General features: G+C 40.6%; 1 protein-coding gene and 1 long non-coding RNA gene across 5 annotated transcripts in view; one reads left to right on the top strand and one right to left on the bottom strand.

Moving 5' to 3' along the window:
* Positions 1 to 3,983: 3,983 nt before the first annotated feature.
* On the bottom strand, positions 3,984 to 8,550 carry LOC123371551 (profilin-1-like). Of its 4 annotated transcripts, none has more exons than XM_045019287.1 (3): positions 8,484 to 8,550; positions 8,322 to 8,399; positions 3,984 to 4,634 (listed from the first exon to the last, which is right to left on the bottom strand). In XM_045019287.1, exon 3 carries the CDS (start codon positions 4,600 to 4,602, stop codon positions 4,180 to 4,182), a length of 423 nt encoding a protein of 140 aa, XP_044875222.1. In that variant the 5' UTR covers positions 4,603 to 4,634; positions 8,322 to 8,399; positions 8,484 to 8,550; the 3' UTR covers positions 3,984 to 4,179. The 4 variants fall into 4 exon arrangements, with proteins under 4 accessions (XP_044875222.1, XP_044875224.1, XP_044875223.1 ...); XM_045019289.1 differs by having other exon boundaries at positions 8,494 to 8,548; XM_045019288.1 differs by having other exon boundaries at positions 8,322 to 8,402; positions 8,484 to 8,546.
* An 896-nt stretch (positions 8,551 to 9,446) lies between these two features.
* Positions 9,447 to 23,010, top strand: part of LOC123370814 — a 70,460-nt gene continuing 56,896 nt past the window's right edge. The window contains exons 1-2 of the long non-coding RNA XR_006579568.1: positions 9,447 to 9,986; positions 14,927 to 15,102. This is a non-coding gene — a long non-coding RNA (uncharacterized LOC123370814). The remainder of the gene's footprint in view (positions 9,987 to 14,926; positions 15,103 to 23,010) is intronic.

The following is a 23,010-nucleotide window of genomic DNA, read 5'->3' as shown; positions in this document are numbered from 1 at the left end:
CCACAGCTAATGGAGGGCAATATGCTTTTAGTCAAATCCTACTCCCACTGAAACAGGGAATATTTAACTTCCATGTCAATGGAAGCCAGATGAAATCCCAAGACTATCCTAACACAAATAGCTTTTCTCACTTTTTTTTTCCCTTTTTCGAGTGCTACTTGTCTACAAATTTAAGGTGGTTTTATTTATACAGAAATCCTGATGGTGGGTTAAGAGGCTGTTTGATCTAGCAGGAGATATAGGGTAGGTGGACAAGGGTAGTCAGGGAGTACGCTGTTACAGGTTACCAGTAGTTTGACCAATATGAATATTTAGCTTTTGTCCTTGCCTTGTGGACCTCTTCCCCAACACACAGTTAATTGATTTTGATTAGCCATCATAGTTACATGCTAGAATATTTTTCAGACTGAAAAATTTCCATTTTGAAACAAGAGACAAAGTTAGGGAAACAAAACCGTATGTAAAGTCATTGGTTTGGCTTAGTTTTTTTATCAGCTCTAATTACCTTTTTTGAGATGTTGCTACCTCTTCCCTCTCATCTTGAAGTTCAACAATTGATATGCTAACTAAAATAGAAGATAGCTCCATTTACTAGGCTCAAACTATTTAAGTTATGTTAAGTAAAGATTATCTTCAATACAATAGGAAAAACAGCCCCAATTAAGGGGTCTAAACTTAAATTGATGAGTGGCGGTATTGCCATTGGGGATGATGCTAAATTGGTGTGGCCATACTGAATGAATGGTATGAGCATAACTTGACATGACTTAAGCATGGCTGAAGGGCAAGGGCTGCAGATGATACTGGGAGCAGGATCCCTTTAAGCAGAAGCAGATAAAGGGCTGGCAAAGTCTGTGTGAGAGATCAATATTGAACCTATTGGTCAGTAAAGATGGGCCCATGCAAAAGTAAATGTCACACGTATAAAGTTCCAGCATGGAGCACAGGTTGATCTGATCATAGTGACCTTACAGCAAGGATACCATGCAGAGAGTTAGAGTGAGTGATCAATGACTGAGTAGATGTGGGGTGACTTTCATTTGGTACAACACCTCCAGGCCCCTTCTAAAATACTAATCAGGTAAAATTAATAACTACACACCCACTGGGCATGCTTTTAAGACACATGACTCCTTTGAGGAAGAAGAGTATAAGAATCAAGCAAAGTAAATTACTGTGGTTGGGATTCCCTAATTGACACTTGAAGAAGCAATGCTGCTAGACAGAATAGCCAAAACTCTGCTCTGTGGGCTCCAGTAGGACTGTGAACCAGAGGGGTCTCAAGGCAACCGAGGCCTTGCCTTGTGGGAATCGCAGATAGACCAGAGGGCTGAGAAGAACAAACCTGGAGGGAAGAAGCCATCTATAAAGTTGGTAACTATCTTCTCTGTTGGCCAAGCAGGAAAAATGTGAGGCTAGCACAGGGCCTCTTCTTGTATGTTTGTGAAAGAGAGACTTGTTAAGAGGAATGTGTAGCTCTTAATGTTTAATATAGGAGTTATGTGCTTAATGTAACCCTTTACTGCTGTGCATTCAAGATAATTACTGTGGACCTTTTTCACTAGTATGACAGTAATCTGCTCCACCAGGAGCCAGTAAAGTTCCGTTTCAGGGACAGTGGTGGCCCCTGTTAACAATTTGAAGACTTTGTAATCTAGCCTTTTACCAAAAGAGGTCATTAAAACTTGAATGGAGATGTATCAATCTGTTCTTTGAAGGGCAAACTGTTGGGCTAACAGTGGACAAGTCTGTATCTGATGACACTGAGGCAAGTACTTCCATTGTTACTGTATAATAATTAAAGCAATGACAGGGACTGTCCCTTTGTCTTCTGTGCATGTATTTCAGCTGTATTAGTTCAGTTTGAGCAGTGTTAGGTGCCTTTTAAATTTGGCAACAGCAATCTATGTCAACAGGCCCTGGACATGTAAAGTTGACACGCTCCAGGTGATTAGTTCCCCCCCCTACAGTTAAAACAATAAACTTTTGGAGTTTAGTATTCCTTTATTAGTTAAAGGCATTATCTTTAAAGCTTGCCTACTTAACATAATTCTCTTTTTCATCCACCTGAGTCAGATTTTCCTTTAAAAGATACACACACAGTTCCTTCAATAAGCTATCAAAATGCCATTCTTCAGTGAGATTTTAGAAGTCTCAAGCAGAGGAGTATTTTTGTCCAATTGGCTTTTATACCTCATGTGCATCTGACGAAGTGGGTATTCACCCACGAAAGCTCATGCTCCAATACGTCTGTTAGTCTATAAGGTGCCACAGGACTCTGCTGCTTTTACATACCTCACAAAACTAAGTCCCAATTTAGCACTATTCATTCCATGTTTGGATGTTGTGATGCCATGGTATATACAACATGTTGTGATGCCAGGAGGTCCACTGAAGCCACGGGACCAGCGGACCCTCCGCAAGCAAGCCGCCGGAGGCAGTCTGCCTGCTGCCCTCACGGTGCCGGCAGAGCGCCCCCCACGGCTTGCCACCCCAAGCACGCACTTGGTATGCTGGGGCCTGGAGCCACCCTTGGTAATAGGAGCCCATTGTCTGGCTTGCTGGAAAAGGTCTGTGCCCCTTTAAGGGCTACAGAGCCAGGCAGTGACTTTCTGCTGCAGTTCAGCATGGGCATGTGACCTACCCCCATAGGAGCGGGAAGTGGGGTTAGGGAAGAACTATAAGGTCCAAGCTAAAGCAAGAAAAGCCATATTTTTAACTTGAAGATAATTGGTGAGATTTCACTAGTTTGAGGAAGAAAGTTTAACTCTTGTTAAAGCACAGGCAAACCTAGCACTACTTTATAAAAGTAAACTTCATACCAGTTGAAGTTTGGTAGAACCCTGCCACCCCCCAAAAACCTCCTCCAAAAACTAATATCCTATTTTTGCACTTTAGTTGTAGTGAAAAAAATGTATTCTAGCATAACAGCTAAAAAGGGACTATAATGATCATGTAGTCCTACTTCCTGTGTAACACAGGCCTGAGAACTTCAGAAGGAATTCCTTAATCACCAGAACTGGGCATGGTATTCCTTTATGAAATCACTAAAGCTGTACAGTAATACCTCCACTTCCAAGCATCACATCTACTCTTAGATGTTTCAGATCATAGATACAGTGCAAGACAAGTACTGGCCCAACAGATCCCTGTGGAACCTCACAGGAAACTCATTGGATGATTCCCCTCTTACAATTCCTTCATGATAATCTAGCATTAGGTGTATCCCAATAGTACAAATTTCTTATGGTCTTTAATTGTTAAAGTCTGCAAGAGCATGGATTTGGAACATCAGAAGATGAGCCACCATTCAAAGAAGTGAAACGTAAATGTGAAGTTTGTATGCAGAAGTTTAAAATATTAGAAATATTTCTAGCAGCCCCCAGTAATTTTATGAGAGGATTACTAGAATTTGCTGAAAAATTCAGGATTCCTTGAATGTGAGAAACAGGATGTTAACATTTGTATTTGCTCCTATTTAGCACTGAATTGGTCTTTCAAGGTCTCTCTCAGACTGGAAATCCTAACAATTCCCCCCACCCCCAGAGACACTGATATCTGTCAACATGAACAGCCACAGCGAAATTGACAGTTCGCTTAGCAGCTTCCCGGCCTTCCAGGGCCTGCAGCTCTGGTACAACCCTACCATGCACAGTGCTTCAGGGCTGGGGATCCCAAGGCTTCCAGACAGCACAGGGATGCCCCCATGTCAGACACTTGTAGCCCATCCCAGGTCCCATGAGCAGTCCTGGTCCAGGATCACTGGAAGCCCAGACTCTCCAGAAACTCATGAGGCAAGCTGGAAGGGAACCAGGTTGACTTCTAATAGAACCTCCCTGCAATTTGACCAAAAGTTTGCTGAACCCAATTTGTTGTCTCAAGGTGTTTGGATCTGACAAACCAGCCAGCTCTAGCTATTGCCCTTGTGAACCACTAGTTTGGGCACACTACTTGTGTTTCTTCCCCCTTTGTAACAAGCCACCATAGCATTTATTATTTCAATTTTTTATTTTTTCCATTCTCATATTACACAGTAGTTTTGAAAAGCCAACTGTTAAAGCTAGAGTTTGCAGCATAATATCTATTCTTCCCCTTTGTGCAAGATAACGGTTGCAGTCTTGAACATGGTCAGAGTAATCATTCTCTTCATCAGTAGAGCCACAGTGGACAGATGGAGCATCAGTACCCTGCATTTCTTAAGTAGCAAGCCATCTCAAAGCATTTCATGTTAACATTTCCTCCATGGATTCCTTCTTTGCCCATTAGCACAACCAAAGTTCTGGCTGTTCGGGAGATTGTAATGTTGAAAGTGGGTTCTCCTTTAATGCTCTTTGTTCTCAGATCCATGGTGAACTCTCCATCTATCATCAGATTGTCTCTGATCACTGAGCACTTCTGGCCTCCCAGTGTCAGTCCATTGACAAATAGCAGAGAGCGATCCTTCCCCAGTACCACATTCATCTCCACAGGAGAGATGCCTGCAAAAATCTTGCCAGGGACAGCAGCCCACACAGAAGGAACATCTTTGTAACCAACAATGGCAGCATCCTGGCATGTCCCATCAGCCATCAGGTGGTCAATATAGGATTTCCAGCTGGCCATGGCTCTCTTAGGTGTGAGTGAAGAAGTGCTGTTTGAGAAGAAATAAAGACTGTCAGTTTTACCCACCATGCTTCTTTAGAGAAAGATCTCCATGTACTGATCCCACTGTCTTTCCTTATGAAAGCTTCCATTTGGGAAGTAAAAATGGTCACGTTTGATCAAGCCAGGGATCCTTCTAGTCCAGCATCAGTCAGTACTAGCTATACAGAGGAAGAACCCTGCAGTAGACTGTCACTTATGGAATATCTTCCTTTGATCAGTTTATCCAGACTCCCTAGCCTGTAGAACCACCACCATGCATATTATTCTTCTCTCCCTCCCCTTACCTTACCTCCAGCTTGTGCTGCCACTCCTGTCACTTCTTCCTCCTGAAGAGCCTTAAAAGAGACTGTCTATGCCACACAAACAACTCTTGTTCAGGCCCCATCTCTATTATAGAGATGGCTGCAGCTTTCTAATTCTCCATGACAATCATACATAGAGCCCTCTTCTGATCCATAGCAGACAGCTGCCAAGACACTTTTTTGCTGCCTAGTGTTCTGACCAGGTCACACTAATCTCAACTGACTCCCCTTTTCCATCCCCATCAAATCTGAGCTTGTCTTTGATTTCAAAGACCTTCACAACTGTGCCCCTCCTTACATATCATGCTGCCTCTACCACATTCTGCAAGCTTTGAAAGCCCTTAAGCTCATTCACCTGCTCCCCCAAAGTTTTTCTAGTTCTTATTCCTCCTCCCCCCTTGAATGGATAAAAACCCTACCCTTTCTTTCAAATTCCTCAAGGCCCACTTCTGATGCAATACCCATAAGAAGTTTAACAATCTAGCCATCAATAGCTGGCAATGATAACAAGTGAGCCACCAAGTGGTAGAAATAACTCTCTCATAACCAGATGATCAGACCTTTATTTCTAGATTGTGGAGGGGATCTCAATTTTTCAAACAAGGAGACAGAGTGTGTGTATGAATAAGGATGTTTCAAGAAAATGTCCTCTTTTTAGGTTTTTTTTTTTTAATGTTCACTTGGTGCATCCTGTCTCAAGAGCATCTGCTCTCCAAATCAAGAGTTGCATCTTTTTATTTGTGTTTGTTCAGCACCCAGTATAGGGGCTCTATTTATGATCAGAGCTTTTGGAAGAGAGACACCACTGCCATCATCAGGTTCTAGCCATGTTCTCTCATTTATCATACATTTGAGACATTAAGAACCTTCCAAACTTTTTGGCAGTCTTCTACTACAAGCAGCAAGTTGGTAGACATTACCAGAAGAGTCCAGTCTACAATCCTTGATGTTTCAAGCAGTACTGAAGGTGGGTGCTATTTAAGATTTTATACAGCAGAGCAATCATTTTTCCATTAAGAAATTCACAGCTGCTCCATTTAAGTGGTGGCGCTTTAATAGTAAATAAAAAAGACAGACTCCTTTAAAGTAGTTTTCCCATTGGAAAACTATTTTTGGTATCTCAGTACCTTAACTCAGCAGGCTGATTAATGCTTCTGAGGAAGCTTCTCTAATTCAATTTACTGTTCACAAATGTTCAAGAAAAACAAAATTATAATGTGAATTTTTACAAGACCCCATGGTTAGCTGACTATTCATTTCCTTTAGATAGCGTTACTACAGCTGTGCTATAAAATGAAGGATGGAAATTTGATGCCAGCTTTTAATAAGTGTCTGGGCCAAATTATAACTACTCCATTAACAGTCTAATTCAGAAAAGAGCAACTGTTCAGATACACAATTCTTCATTATGTGTGGAGCTGGGAAGCTCCGATACCCAGGGCAGCCCTATACAAGGTTTAGTATAATACAATGCAAGACTAAGCTATGTGGTTTCAGCTAAGTATTACATTTAAACATAATAAGAGGCAATCTTAAAATTTCATTATTGAAGATATTCATTGAGTTTTGACAACCCTACTAAGGAGATGTAGAGTACCACAGCTTAATGAGGAACCATCATTAAAAAGTAGGTATGGTATTAGTGCCTTACTTGGTCTTCAGTATTACCAGTTAAAGTTTCAACTTTATCCTGAAACTCACTCAGTTACATAAGCTGTTTCTGTCACTGTAAGAACTAAATAGAATCCTGTCAATAATGTCAATCCCTAGAGCCGGAGCTAGGTATAAACAGATTAAGCAATTGCTTAAGGTCCCAAGCATCTTGCGGGGGGTCCCCCTCTATTCATTTGAGATAACTTGCTTAGGTATTGTATTTGGAGAGGAGGAATATTCCTGCTTGGGGCCTCCAATGGCCTAGCACCAGCTCTGTCAGTCCCATCCCACAATAACACCTACCATTTTTGAACATCAAGTTCCCTGACCAAAGACAGTCAATCATATTAAAATAAGTTGTACAACATAGATATCCAGAGATTAGCTAGACATTCATTTGCATCTGTGGAGAAAAGAGTCTGTGGGGGTCTTTTTTTTTTTTGACCCAAAACTTTAACTTTTCAGAACTGCCAGAGAACCAAAAGAGAAAAACAAGTTCATTCTTTGCGCTGATCTTCTCATTAGTCCATCCTGGATTAGGAAATACACCAATGCTCTTTAGAAGGTTTCAAAGGTGAAGGAGGTATCCTTACCTCCTCTCTAGGGAACATGCAGGATAGGGAGGGGGGAAGAAATGAAGACACATTATGTGTGTGTGGAGGTACATACAAACAGAGAGCACACAAGGCATCTCCAAAGGCCAGGAGAGGGAAAAACCCTACCATACCCCACAAACAAACTTCAAGCTGGTAGCAAGAGGCTCGAGAGCTTTTGACAGTCCCTGCTGAGAATGCCTTCAAGCTGCTTTTTATAGATTTACATTAGACATTCTCTTCTGATTACATTACTCTGACAATCACCCTCATTCCCTTCCACTGAGCCTCGCTCCACCTGCCTTCCTCCTTTTCCTACCTTTTCTCCCCTGCCCTATCCCCCATACCACATCTCTGCTCCCTTCCTCTTTTTATTTAAAGTATCTATTCCTAAACTACATGCACAGCCAGAACAAAATCATGGCAACAACATGATTTTTGTAAGCCATCACTCTCTATTTGAGAGTTATCCTGTAAGCCCCCTAGCAGGGCTCACTGTTTTATGTTTTAGAAAAAAGTTAGAGCTTCAGCATGTCTCAGCCTTATAGCCTTGATAACCTCCTGAGGTCTCTTCCAACCCTGATATTCTAGGATTCACGTACATGGTGAATATGGTTATGTGAAACTCAGCAGGTCCCATGTGGATTCTTTATATTATTGGTCATTAACAAGGTTTATCAACTGCACAGGATGTTACCAGAAACTACTTGGCACCTTTACCACTGGTTTGAGCCTTTAAGGTTTTACATCTTCAGTCTTTTCTGAGACTGAAGAGATCTAGAAACTTGGCTTTTGCTCTTCTTAAAAGGTATGATCAAATGAATCCAGGAACTTGCTCATAAAAAATAATTACCATCCCCCATAATACCATGAGACTCACTAGAGAAGCTGTTCACTTATTTTATTGTATTTGTAAAAAAGTGTCTAATTGGTGGCAAGGACACTCAGGTAGACACCAAAAATGTGCCTTATTCTAAATAAACTAGAAACTACAGATATTTAGAGATGTTACTATAATGAAGTGACTAACAGTCCATAGGGGGGAAAAATAAATAAAAAATGACCTAATAACCTGAGAGCAGTTGGTAGCTAATATGACTTGTATTAAAGGATTTTTGATTTTTCTTACCTCTGCACTCTTCCTACTAATCAGCAAACTTGGAGGTTTCTTTTCCTGATGAATGGTCTTCTTTCTCACACTGGGGTCCTGCTTTAAGAAAAGGTTAAACTTTATAAAGGCCTTGAAAAATAAATTTGTTATTTCCTTTCCCTCACTTGTAAGAGTTCTTACCTATACTTACAGCAGTAAAAAAGATAAAATGCTGCTTGAACTACACTAGAATGCAAGCCTTTTAAAGAGGCTAAGCAGCACAGGTGTTAGGAGGCAGGGTTAACAGGCAGCACATTAGGACTTGATTTGAAGCCAGGGACTATTTAGGAAAGTGTGTTAGTTTGTTTTTTTTTCCTGTAAGGGACAATCAGTTGGGAAGAAATCCTCATTAAAAACAACAAACAAACAAAAAAATCCAAACAAAGAAATGAAACGAAACAGAACAAAAAAACAAACAAACAAAAAAAGGAAGCTTGTTCATTTTAGATTTGCAGGATTCACTTTGTAGTTAAGGTTTGAACTGAATTTAAATCATAAGCATAATTTTAACTTTCCCTCTAAAATCCACATAAAATATCATGTTAGCCACAGAATTACTAAATTTAGATGAGGGGCAGAGGTAGACTTGTTCTACCAATCTGAAGTGAACTACACAGGTTCTTGAATTATGACAATTTAAAAATATGCATGTCAAAGAGGCTTCAACGTTTTTCTAACATTTTTGGCACTTCCTACCAATAATAAAATAAAACATAATAATAAATAATCAATAAATAATAATCAATGAAAAGGGGAAAAGATAAAGCCTATTTCACTGTACTTCTCTTGTGGAGATCTAATATCCTGACCCATAACTTTATACCACAAATTCTCATTTCAGAAATTATTAAATGTCCCAGGAAATAGCAGGCCAGGTTACTTATTTTGTAAGGGATGGAACATTATGCAGGTATTCTTGGTGATACTATTTTTAAAGTTGCATTGAAATTTGCACTTAATGTGAAATTATAATCCCTCTGTTTCACCTTTAATGATTTCAGGGTGTGGTGGGTGAATGGGGGTGGAGAGAGGGCAGAGTCCCTGGGGATTTGTGGAGATGAATGGAAAGAGGTTGACAGAGGATACCTAGGAGATCATGGCTGAGAAGAGGTTTCTGTGCAGGGGTCGAGGATGAGTGGGGAGCCAGGCTACAACGGAAGCCTATGGTACAGAGAGCTCAGTGGTTTTACATTGAGGAATTGACCTTTGGAGGGCTCAATACTATTGCATCGCTGCACTAGGGTGGGGATCAAAGGCAACAGAACGAGAGCAGCGGAGAAGCGTTCCCTTAAAAGCTGCTTAACAGGTGATACCAAAGTACTGATACAGCAAGAAGGACAAAAGTTCATGCTGCCCCAAGCACCACTATGTGCAGCGCCAAGCTCCGTAACCCCTACAACGGCCGCTCTCAAACAGAGGCGTTGTTTATCCTTTCCCCAACCCTGGCAGCGCAGTGGGTGTGGCTCAGCTATACTGATATTGGCCTGCTGCTGCGGCTGCTGCTGAAGGCCGCCCCAGGGCTTGCGGAGGACTCCTGCAGACAGAGGCTGCTCTCTGGTAGAGCCGAGCCCGTGTAAACGGTGCGGCAGCAGCTGCCCGCTCCTTTCGTTCCCCCGTCCCGGCGCAAGGGAACAGGGGACACAGGTGAGCTGTGTGTGGGGGCGAAGGGCAGGGATCCGGGTGAGTGCGCGCCCCTGCACTGGGGGCAGACAGAGCTGCCTGCCAGAGAGAGAGCTGGGCAGGGGACAGGGACAGCGTCTTGGGAGGAGAGCTGGGCAAAAGATCGAATCCATTGCAGGGAACAGGCTGAGCAGCTCTCCAGGCTCCGGGGAGGGAGCTGGGCATAGGGTGCACCCTGAGCGGATAGGAACTAGAGCAGGGCAGGGGGCAGAGCTCAGAAAGAGGAGCTGCTGTGAGACCCTTGGGGGGGCGGGAGGGGATGCACAGGAGCATGGGCAGGGAAAGGTGCGGAGGGAAGGGTCTTTTCCCCATGAATAAGAAGTAAAAACGAGGAGGCCCCCACATGTGTGTGTTTTTCGTACGTTTCAGTTGGATCACAGCCCTTCTACTTTATTACTCATGTTCTTGCAGAGTAGAGCATTTCTAGTTCCTTGTGTAGTAAACCCTGGGGCAGCACCACTGGTTTGTTGTTGTTGTTTTTTTTTTGTTTTTTTTTTTCTTAGCTGAGGGATACCCGCTATGACCGGGTTTGAAAACCCCCCTGCCCTGATGGAGGAGCTGGCAAGAAGCTAATACCAACATGGCTGCAACCTGGCCAAGCCACTGTTTTTGGTGAGGGGATAGGGAGTGTATGTGCTTTAACGCTACAAACTCTTGAGTAGTTCCACTCACTTTGATGATACTGCTCAGAGCTGTAAAGTTAAGAGGCTTTGCAGGATTGAGGCCTTAATCAGAGACTAGTTAAAAATGGATAATGGTATTGGAGATTAGAATATCAAAACGTGAGTTTTCTAGCATAAGGCCCAGGCAGCTGTTGATAACCTAGATTTCTACAAGTGTTTTTTAAGATTTTAAGAGGTCATAGGTGAGACAAGTTCAAATGCAAAGCTGTGGGTTTTTTTGTTTTAAATCAGAATGTCCGATGGTCTGTTTAAAATAAATCAAAGCTTAAATTTAAATCCTTATATCCACAACACTTTATTTGAGGAATGAAATGATGAATCACCTGTTTATACCTTTTGGATAAAAATATATCCAGTTTGTCAAAAATTGTTAGCAGTTTGTGTTATGAATGCAGAAAAGTGATCTTGCTATCATGTAAATCCATGAGATGGATTTGAATTGGTTTGTAAAAATTGGTGGCTTCAAAAATGTTTTGGGTTGCTTTTTCCTTTTTTCCTTTCAAGTTCCATTTTGCAGCCATGTGTTAGTATGAGCTGTCCAGACCCAGATGCTGATTAAATATCCGGGCTGCAGAGCTCACTTTTCTCAGGATTACTTAGCCATGATCCAACAATGGAGAAAATCACTTGCATTTGTGTGTTAATCTATGAAATGTCTGTTTGTCTCTCTGAATTGTGCAACATAAAGATGGGTGGATAGAAAGCTGGCTAGATTGTCAAGCTCAACGAGTAGTGATCAACGGCTCGATGTCTAGTTGTCAGCTGGTATCAAGCGGAGTGTCCCAGCGGTCGATCCTGGGGCTGGTTTTGTTCAACATCTTTATTAATGATCTGGATGATGGGATAGATTGCACCCTCAGCAAGTTCATGGATGACACTAAGCTGGGGGGAGAGGTAGATATGCTGGAGGGTAGGGATAGGGTCCAGAGTGACCTAGACAAATTGGAGGATTGGGCCAAAAGAAATCTGATGAGATTCAACAAGGGCAAGTCCAGAGTCCTGCACTTAGGACGGAAGAATCCCGTGCACCACTAAAGGCTGGGGACTGACCTGGCTAAGCAGCAGTTCTGCAGAAAAGGACCTGGAGATTACTGTGGATGAGAAGCTGATTATGTGTCAACAAGAAGGCTAACAGTATATTGGGCTGCATTAGTAGGAGCATTGCCAGCAGATTGAGGGAAGAGATTATTCCCCTCTGGTGAGACCACATCTGGCGTATTGCGTCCCCACTACAGAAAGGATGTGGACAAATTGGAGAGAGTCCAGTGGAGGGCAATGAAAATGATCAGGGGGCTGGGGCACATTACTTATGAGGAGAGGCTGAGGGAACTGGGCTTGTTTAGTCTGCAGAAGAGAAGAGTGGGGGGGTTGATAGCAGCCTTCAGCTACCTGAAGGAGGGTTCCAAAGAGGATGGAGTTCAGCTGTCCTTAGTGGTGGCAGATGACAGAACAAGGAGCAATGGTTTCAAGTCTAGGTTGGATATTAGGAAACACTATTTCACTAAGAGGGTGGTGAAGCTCTAGAATGGGTTACCTAGGGAGGTAGTGGAATCTCCATCCTTAAAAGTTTTTTAAGGCCTGAATTGACAAAGTCCTGGCTGGGATGATTTATTTGGTGTTTGGTCCTGCTTTGAGCAGGAGGTTGGACTAGATGACCTCCTGATGTTTCTTCCAACCCTAAACGTCTATGATTCTATAATTTTATTTCATTTATATGGTCAGTTAAGTGCTCAACTCCTTTGAGCTTATTTAGTTAAATTGACTTTGCATAATGGAATTTTATACTTTCATTGCTCTGGAAATGAGTAGGAAAAACATATTTCAGAAGCCTATACAACATGCAGCCATCTTCATTGTTTGTGACAGAAAATATCTCTGAAAAGGTATAAATAGCTGAGTAAATATTGGCTAAATGTTTGTATCAGTTGTAAGGGATATATCTAAATGATTTACTAATAACCTGAATAGTAACAATACTTTACAATTTAAGAGCAGCTCTCATTCAGAGATCAAAAAATATTGAGCAAACAATCAATGGAAAGAAGGAAGGCCCCAACCCTCAAAGGTATTTAGGTATCTAACTCTCATTGATTTCAATGAGAGTTAGGTGCCTAAACACCTTTGAAGGTTTGGACTAAAGTATTTATTATGCATGTATTACAGATGTGTAAACTGGAAGGAAGAGATGGCTTGGTTGAGAATTTTATAGCCCTGATCCTGCAAACACATACATGCTTTAACTTTACCCATGTGAGTAGTTCCATGAAGTCAAACATACTTGATGAGTTATTCTACCCCATCCCATTGTCACCAACGGACCAGTGGGAATGCAGTATAGAAAAGGGTGGGCCTGGAAAGTCAGGCCCCAATCCTGAACTGAGAACCCTCCAGGCACACGCCTTCATGGAACCCCAATGAAGTCAATGGGTCTTCAAGCAGATGCACCCTACGCTTCCATGATGTCAGTACTCCATATAGGATCAGGAACCTAGTAGGAATCACAGCCCTGTGGAGTTTGAGACATTCCCACAGGCAGCCTCTACCTCTGTGCTCCTTTTCTCTCACCAGAAACAGTGGCTTGGCCAGGTTGCAACTATTTTGGTGTAGCTTCTTGTTACTACCTACACTTTATGGCTATTATTCTAGGGCAGGGGTTCTCAAACATCATAGTTTGCTTCCTTAAGCTAAGGGAATCAGAAAAAGAGAGAGGTTATGGTGTCTCAGAGGGAAGAAATAAGAGGGAAACCCAGACAAGGACGAGGAAGGAGCAGGACAGAAGGATATGGGAGCAACAGACAGGGGAATTGGTTCTGGAGAAAGAGAGAAGGGGGGAAGAGAGCAGAAGAGAAGTAAAAATATTAAAACAGAATGAGAAAACAATAGAAAAGGTTAAAGAAAGCAAAATGGAAGTAAACTAATTAAACTACCTATGCAAGCTTAATTTGGTCCTCTTTTGTATAAATATGTATTATGATACAGTCTTTAATTAGCTTATCATATGTTACTTATTTTCCTCAGGTCTAGAGCTGTCTGGAATTTTTGTCGTTGAAATGGTTTCTCAATGAAAAATGTTTATGTCAAAATCGATGTTTAGAAATGTTGATTTCAACAAAACTTCATTCAGAAAAAATGAAACACTTTAATATCAAACTATCTCTTTCAACATTTTCAGAATGTAACATCTCACTTTTTTTCATTTTGAAACAAATTTTCAAAACAAAAATCATTGGTTTTATATATACTTTTTTGAAGCTTGAAAATTCAAAATCAGAAAAAAATATTTAAATTGTATCAAAATATTTTGATCAACCCAGAACAATTTTCTTTATTCTGTGCACAGAATAGACCTACTCTGGGGAGAATAGTGTTGTCTAAAGGACCCCCTACCTCATTTGTTGCAGAAGTTGAAAGTTGTGTAGTGAATGAGCCAGGGATTGCAAGAAGAGAAAGGGTGGTCTCATGTAAGGCAGTTGGATGCTGCCCTGGAAATTGGATTCTATCCCAGGCTTGGCCACAGAATTGTGGTGCTAGGCAAATCACTTACACCAAACTTTTCACAGGGTGGACATTAATTTTGTGGGTTTTTTTCCTGTTTTGGGTACACAGTCTTCCTCTACCTTTGGGTGTCGTGGAAATAAATTAATGTGTATGAAGTATTCAAATACTATAGTGATGAACACCATAGAAATGCCCACGAGGAAATTCTGTCTTCAGGTCATGGTTTGAATTTTATTTAACAAATAAGGCATGGATCCACATAATGAACTAATGAGAAGAAAACAAAGCATTGAATAGTTGTCTATTAATTGGGCATCATCTGTACACTGGATTAGTGAGGGGTCCTGTAATAAAAATAGTATGTCATCATGTAATTAGACTGTATCATAATACATACACACAAGGGGCCTGAAATAAGGTTGCACATGCAAACTTAATAGTGACATTTCTTAACTTTTCACTGCTTGCCTTTGCAACTGTAATATTCTTTTAACATATTTTAGTGTATATAATTTACTAGGTTTTAAAAAAAATCAATTGAAAATATGGAAATTACACCATGTGGCATCTTGCTGACATTCACGAGGCTCATCAGCAAGGTTAGAACCTATAGCTCCACCACCCAGACCTCTGACACCTGAGCTAAGAACGTAACATGGCATAGGTAGGATTTAAGAAGTTATTTTAAGAGGATAGTGAATAGTTTCTGGGATTTTTACACAGGGCAGGCCCTATCCAGAAGGCATGGTATAGGAAAAAATGCAAAGACGCTTGTTGGAAAATTTGCAAATGGCAATCAACATTGGCATCATTAGCAGAGTGTTTGCAGGGATGGGCATCTTGATGGTGTGTAAGTGATGAACGGTACTGTGACGATAGACCATGAAGACCCATAAAAGGTAAGCCAGTTTGTCCTTTATGATGATTTTCAGTAGGTAAATATGAATTGGTAACAGCAAAATTAATTGAGGAAGATACCAGCCTGTCTTGATTTTACAACTCTTACTCATGAGAATAATCCATTGAATTAATGTGTGAGTAAAGACTGCTGGATCAGATCCTAGAAGTCATAGTCTAAACTCCTGACCTTCCAGTTTGCCTCACAGATACATCAAGCAATACTGAATATGCATGACTATGATTTATACCAGTACCTACAGTTTACTAGTATCTACACACTGGGCATTCATACCAGAAATGCCCAAACACAATCAAGATGGCCCCCGATATTGCTAAAATAAACCATGCATCCTATTGAGACAAGCTACAAAGTGCACTAGAAACCAATCTTAGTGATAACCCTGTCTCATGGGAGGAATTCAGAGATACGGTACAAAAAACTGCAACTGATGTCCTTGGAAGGAAGGAAAAGGCTCACCATGACTGGTTTGATGAAAATGATGAGGAAATCCCAGTACACTTGAAAGAGAGAAGAAGGAGGCGGGGGAAGGCTTTCCAAATCTGGCAAAATGATATTGAGTCCACCTCAGAGAGAGAGATTCAAACACCTGCAAAGCAAGACACAGACAGCTACACTTAATACAAGATAAATGGTGGGAGAAGGTAGCAGAAGACGTTCAAATGTATGCAGAAACAAACAAGTTCATTGATTCCTTGATGCTAGTCTATGGACCTTCAAAGGTGGGCACAGGTTCGCTCATGATGACTGATGGCAGGACAGTCATCAAGGACAAACATGGCATGGAACAGAGATGGGCTGACTATTTCAGCCAGGTACTGAATGGATTATCCTCAATTGAAAAAAGTGCTATTAATAAGATGCCTCAAGTCTATTCAGCACCACCTTGACTTGCCCCCCCCTCACTTGAAGAAATACAAAAGGCAATCAGTATGATGAGCTCAGGAAAGTCCTCGGGCAGAGATGGAATACTAGCAGAAATATATAAATCTGCAGGTCCAAAGGTGGTAATAGCACTCCAGAAGATCCTTATTGCCATCTGGGACAAAGAAGAAATGCCACAGGACTTCAGATTCCACAATTATTCCTTTATTTTTAAATAAAAGCAGCAAAATGGTCTGTGATAACTAGCGTGGGATATCTCTCCTATCTGTTTCTGGGAAAAATCTTTGCTCCTGAGCTGACTGATTTCATCTGTCTCAGAAGCCAATCTACCTGAGACTCAGTGTGGATTCAGACCTGGTTGTAGGACCATAGACATGATTTTTTAGTATCCAGCAAATACAAGAAAAATGTATTGAACAAACATGAATCTGTTTAGTGTCTTAATTGATCTGACAAAAGCATTTGATACAGTCAATAGAGAAGAATTATGGATGATCATCAGCAAACTTGGTTGCCCCCCAAAACTGATAAAGATAATTTGTTTATTTCACGAGGGGATGCAATGTCAGGTACTTTTTAATGGAGATCTCATTGACTCCTTTCCCATTTCAAATGGAGATGAGCCCTTGCCCCTGTATTGTTCAATCTCTTCTTCACCCAAGTTCTCAACCATGCTATAAATGGGCTCAACAGAGGCATCTACATCAGATACAGACACGATGGCTCAGTCTTCAATCTTACAAGGCTTAAAGCAAAAAACAAAAGTAACAGAACTACTACTAAGAGAAGCACTCTTTGCATATGATTATGCCCTGCTAGCACACACACAGGGAGATCTCCAGTGCATCAGAGATTGCTTCGCTGATGCATCAAAATTGTTTGGCTTTACAATCAACCTAGAGAAAACTCTGGTGTTGCACCAATCATCTTTACCGCTCAGTGTCATATCCCCTAGCATATCCATTATTGGAATCTAACTAAAGCAAGTTGACAGTTTTACCTATCTTGGCAGCAATATCTCCAATGATGGATCTCTTGATAAAGAGAGAGCTTTCCTAATGACTGAGAAGCTATGTAACAAAGTCCTGAAATCCCACAACATAACCCTCTCAACAAAAATAGAACTTTATAATGCTTTTGTGCTCACATCTCTCCTCTATGGCTGAGAGACCTGGATGCCATACAAATGGCATATCAAACAGCTCGAGGCCAGTGACAGTACTTTCACTCCATGCATCTGAAGAAGTGAGGTTTTTTACCCACAAAAGCTTATGCCCAAATAAATTTGTTAGTCTTGTTTGTGGATACAGACTAACCCGGCTACCCCCTGATACATAAGCATCAAGGACATGCTGATAAAAGCCCAGGTACGCTGGGTTGGACACAGCATTAGGATCCCTGAACATTGACTCTCCAGAAAAATTTTCTATAGAAAATTGGCACAAGGACATCGGAATTAAGCACTACAAGGACCGTATCAAGAACAGCATACACTTTGGTGCAATAAAGCCAGATGATCTTGAGAAGGCTGCGTTAAATAGATCAGCATGGCAGCACGCAACATTCGGAGCTTTCCAAGCCTTTGAAGAGGAAAGAAATAATCGATTGTTAGCTGGCAGGGGAAAAGTGGCATACTACTGCTATAGCTACCAAGACGCTAACCAATGACTTTATCTGCCCGATATGCTCACGAGCATGCGCATCACACTTTGGACTTCAGAATCCTCCAAAATCCACAAAAAGAGCATGAAAATGTCCTCATCAAACCGACACACTACACACACGCAGTTTAGTAATAACAGAAATGTGTAAGTACTTATAATATTCTAAAATTACTCATGCTTATTTTCAAGGCAAAATGAAAGATCAATTAATACAAAATTATATGTTCTTTAAAGTTATTGGTTTAGCTAAGGAAGCTGAAACCATCAGTCCTCTCCTATACTGGTGTAAACTTATGTGATATGTTTTTACACAAAGAAACAAGGTCAGGATAGGACTTTGTAATGGGATGATTATGATGTGTATAATCAAATAGAATATTATTGAGTAGTCTTATATTTTTCAGCAATAATGTTTTAAAAGTTGTACACTTTTTGTACACTGATTCCTAAAGAATGTAATTTCCAATACTTTCATACAAGAATGCTATTGAATGTTTAATTACATATAGTGGCTATATGCCCAAACGATGTGTTTCTGACTTACACTAGTAAAAGCTAAACATACACAAACAATAGAAAGAAACTCAACACTATAGGGAATGTGATGTCTGACAAGCTTGAACCTTCCATTATAAAGTTCCTTCATTTTCTTCCATTGAATTATAAATTATTTACTCATACAGTATTCCCGTTCCCTGTCCCACCAAATTCTGTTATGAAAGTTTGCCTCTTCAAAAGAGAACAGTAAAATGTTTAACTACTGAACATTGTCATCATCATTAAGTACGAATCCTAATCCTTTTCTTACATAAATAAGAATCCCTATCTTTAACTTTCCTGTAACCCATGAATTGATCTGGGAAGCTCAAATCAAATAGTTGTACCTGACCTGTCTTCCTCTTATGTCATGTTTATTATGCTATGAGAGGGAGGTTGACCTTTGTGACTGGCCTGGGCTTTCAGTGGTCATGGAAGAGTTGGCATGAAAACTCCTAGCCCATCTGCATTGTAGTAAGGGTTAAAATGGGCTATCTCTGGGAGCAGAAACCATTCTTGACGGTGTCCTGAAGTACTGCCCACCCACTAGCTTGGAGAGGGATCTTTTTTTCTTGTGTGAAAAAAAGCAGAGCTTTATGCTGTTTTGTGTGGCAATTACTGTTGAGCCCTCGAGATCATTCAGACGAATCCTCAACTCATACTCGGGATTAAACTGGTAACCAGATTTGAGTTGGAAAGAAACCCACATAAACCAAACTGTTTTCCCCAGCCTTTCCCTGGGGCAACCTTCTGATAACCGCCCCCCCCACGAGGTGGGATTTGATAGCTGCTTTCAACTACCTGAAAGGGGGTTCCAAAGAGGATGGATCTAGACTGTTCTCAGTGGTAGAAGATGACAGAACAAGGAGTAATGGTCTCAAGTTGCAGAGGGGGAGGTTTAGGTTGGACATTAGGAAAAACTTTTTCACTAGTAGGGTGGTGAAGCAGTGGAATGGGTTCCCTATCGAGGTGGTGGAATCTCCTTCCTTAGAGATTTTTAAGGTCAGGCTTGACAAAGCCCTGGCTGGGATGATTTAGTTGGGTTTGGTCCTGCTTTGAGCAGGGGGTTGGACTAGATGACCTCCTGAGGTCCCTTCCAACCCTGAGATTCTATGATGATTGTTGGAGTACAAAATATTGAAGGCTTTGTGCCCGAGAGGGGGTGGGAGTGGAGGTGGGGGCACACACTTGCAGACAGGCTGGTGGCAGCCCTAAGTAAAATTGTTATGCAGGTATGTACACAGGCAGTTATACATTTCCTTTCATGGTGCAATTGAGCTGTTAATCCCAGTGTGTTTGTTATTGTCAGAATTTGACACATAACATTCAGCTTCTACTGCTAGAGATTGCCATGTTCTAATTCTAAACCAAAAGCATTATGTTGTAAGCTCTTCAGGGGAGGGATTGTCTGTGTTTGTCCAGAAGCTAGTACAATGCTCAACCCTTTGGGCAAAATAAATCATCCATCATCATGATGGATAATAAAAAGGATGATTTCCTATAATTTTATAATAGTAAGGGATTCTATATTTATTTTCTCAGATATGGCCCTTACTTTGCAAGGCACTTAAGCGCATTCATAACTTTAAGCACAGGGATAGTCTCATTAACTTTAATCATACTGTTCATCTGCTTAGTTATATGCTTAACTGCTTTACGGAAAAAAGGCTTAAATCTGACATAAACTAAAAAAAATTGCAATTCTTGTGCTCTGAGAAGTTTCTTCCATGACTACTTGCTCTCACCTCCTTTGCCAGTGAATCTTAGTCTTGTTAAGCATTCAAAAAAGTATTGCTTCTATGATTTATGCAAAACTGGTACAATAATTTGGTCCCAATGACTTAATTGGCACCTAAGATGATCAAAATGCGAGGGCAAGGCCAACATAGGGCCTAAATGACAGAGGGGAAAAATAAATAGAGATAAGCAGGGCAGAAATAAAGCTCACTTATCTTTTGCAAACTGTGGGCAATATGTAATTTCTGAGCACACATCTTGTTTCTTAAAAGCACACACTAATTGAGATGGAACTGTTCACTCTATATTAAAGTTACCCCAAATTCTTTTTTTTTTTTTTTTTTTTTAATTATGTGGCTTACCTTTTATCAGCTGATCCCCGGAAAGATCTCTGGGCACTCCTGGTTACAATGCAGAGGTAGCTAAAAGAAAAATCCTTCCCCCCAACTTTGAAGTAGGGTGGGGGGAACTGGTTAGCTGGACCATGCCACTACTGCATTCCATGGCTATTGCAGTGACAAGGATATGTTTTTGCCAACCCAAACCACAGGATTTGTAGCCAATGGGCAGTAAATATACTCATTTCACAGACCCACTGACCATACCTTCATCACAATGATGTTCACTCTCAAATATTCCCCTACACACTTTCCACAGAAACAGCCTTAATTTGTGAATGCTTCCTATGTAGCACAAAGCAGAGTTGGGTTGGGTAGTCTGTATCTGTAGGATTTCATCCTCAATTACTATTGAAATAGTTCATTGCTGTAAATTTTTAAGGCTAGAGCTGACCTTTTGTGACTTCTAAATTATGTCATGAAGGCCTTTGTGACCAGAAATCGTAGCTTTAGCCTTTGGAATAGCATTGTGGGTGCCATTAATTTAATTTTGCTCTGTAAATTTATGAGCACAGTTACCTGCAGGCACTGGTGCCTTCCCATCCTAGGAAGGTGTCAGTGTAATCTGTGTAATTCAAGCCCACTTTTATGTACTTGATATTTTCCATATTACTCTGTAGCCTGAAAATTCTACCGTATATGCTGCTCTGATGTCCTGGCAAATGTATTGTATCTCTGCATTCAACTAAAAAGAAAATTGCTCCTAAAGAATGCTACACTGGAAAACTTGTTCTCACAAATAGAGATCTTACATAGACTAAGAATCAGGGTCCTTTTTCTTCCATTAAAAGGGTTAGGAAAATTAAAGTTAAATTACACAGTGCATATGGATAATTAAGTACAAGGAAGCCTTGTTTTAACATTTTCTGTACTTGCACTGATCCTGTATGGATACCAGCACAAGGACCGGGTGAGTCTTTCTTACACTGATGATCCTTTGATGAAATACAATATTGCCAGTCTCTCTCTCACACGCACGCGCGCACACACGGCCAGAAAAATGACAAGATGGGCTGAAAATCATGAGACTCTTCATAAAAATACATGTTGAATTCTTTCTGTTTGCCTTTTGGTTATGGAGGATTGAAAAATCACATTTTCAAGTTTTTCTCTGCAACCATGAGGGCTAGAAACCTCCCCCGCCCCCTCCATGTGATTGTGTGAGTTTCATGCCTCCAGGAGTAGGGGCTTTTAGAAATACACCAAAGTGTGAGAGTTGACAATACTGAAAATGTCATGTCTATTGTGAAGACAGTGTCGTTTCATAGAATATATCCATTCACCTTTTGAAATTTTTTGTTTTAGCAAGGAGTGAACGTGGAAATATCATAACTAAGCTGTTATTGCAGAGTTTGAAACTGAAAGCAGGAACATTTACAAGCCAAGCTGCTCTTGTGATATTTCCAAACCTCTTTGCTCTGGAAATGTTCAGAAAAGTTTTGGAAAAGCATCTGACTTTTCCTTTAAAAATACATGCCATGTTTCCACTCATCCAGCCTCTATAAAAGATGTTAAGCTGTTTTTATTTCAACAGGTTTTGCCAAAATGGACTATTTGGGTTGTGTGTTTATTCCTCTATAAATTTTATGGTGTATATCAAATTCCTCATTCTCAAGAATAGTGTCCTATGTTCTGGTTTCTGTGTCTTTGATTGCTAATTCAATTAATGGGTTAGAATGGTGACAGTTCTGTTCTATTTAGGGGTCTTCAGACATTGCATCCATATAGGCATTGATCTAGTGGCATCTCCATCAGCTGTCCTCTGAGCTGTAATATGGTGATAAGTATAATAAATTAAGTTAGGGACAGAGCCTTGATTGCTATAAATTGGCATAGTTCTGTGGGAGTCAGTGGAGCTGTACTAATTTTCACCAACTGAAGATCAGGGCCCTAGTTACAATGGACTGCTTTGCAGTCTCTCTTACCATATCCATTCCATGCAGAAATGCTTGGGAGATGGGGGAGAAGTACCCTGTACAGATCTTGTTCAATACAGCTATTTCATTCTCAATGACAATAAATAATAGCATGAATTATATAGACAATGGCAATACACAAAGATCGTATTTGGATTGTTAGGGATTGGTCTTTATTCTGAACAAACTGCCTTTAACATTTTATTCAAATGTATGTGTACAAATGCACTGGAAACCAGAAAACTTCTGTTTGCTTTGCCCTCCGTCTTTAACGTAGCTGAAAAGCTGTTCTTTATTTTATTGCAATTGCTTGAGCTCTGCACAAGCACTCATGACCAAATTATAAACCCAGTGAGGCCAGAGTTCATAATGAAAATGCTGACTAAAGATTTTACTGGAGGGTTGTAAATGTTTCCATTATAATATCAGGCTGCTTAAAATGAGTTTCGAATTACATTTTGAATGTAACTTTATTCATATGCCAATAGTTTTGCTGACAGTTACATGCGGGAAGGAATAAAATCCTAGCAACATGGGAGGTCATATTACTTTACAGGCTCACCTGGCAACACATAATATCTTTGATAACTTTGCACTTTAGAACTTGGTAGCAACTCCGTATTGATTTCTGTCTCTCCCAAATGAGGAGGCAGCATTAATAAACTAGAGGGAGCTTATTTGTTTTAAGATTTCAGAGAGGTTATAATAGTGGGGTTTTTTGTTTTGTTTTAATCCTTAGGTTGCTGCTTGA

The sequence above is a fragment of the Mauremys mutica genome, chromosome 5 (genome assembly GCF_020497125.1).
Source record: "Mauremys mutica isolate MM-2020 ecotype Southern chromosome 5, ASM2049712v1, whole genome shotgun sequence".
Taxonomy (NCBI): domain Eukaryota; kingdom Metazoa; phylum Chordata; order Testudines; family Geoemydidae; genus Mauremys; species Mauremys mutica.
Note: the sequence above shows the minus strand (reverse complement) of the source record. Positions and strands in the feature narration are given on the sequence as shown.

Coding starts and splice junctions, on each gene's coding strand:
- LOC123371551 (XM_045019287.1), bottom strand. CDS start 4,602: ATGGCCAGCTGGAAATCCTATATTGACCACCTGATGGCTGATGGGACA.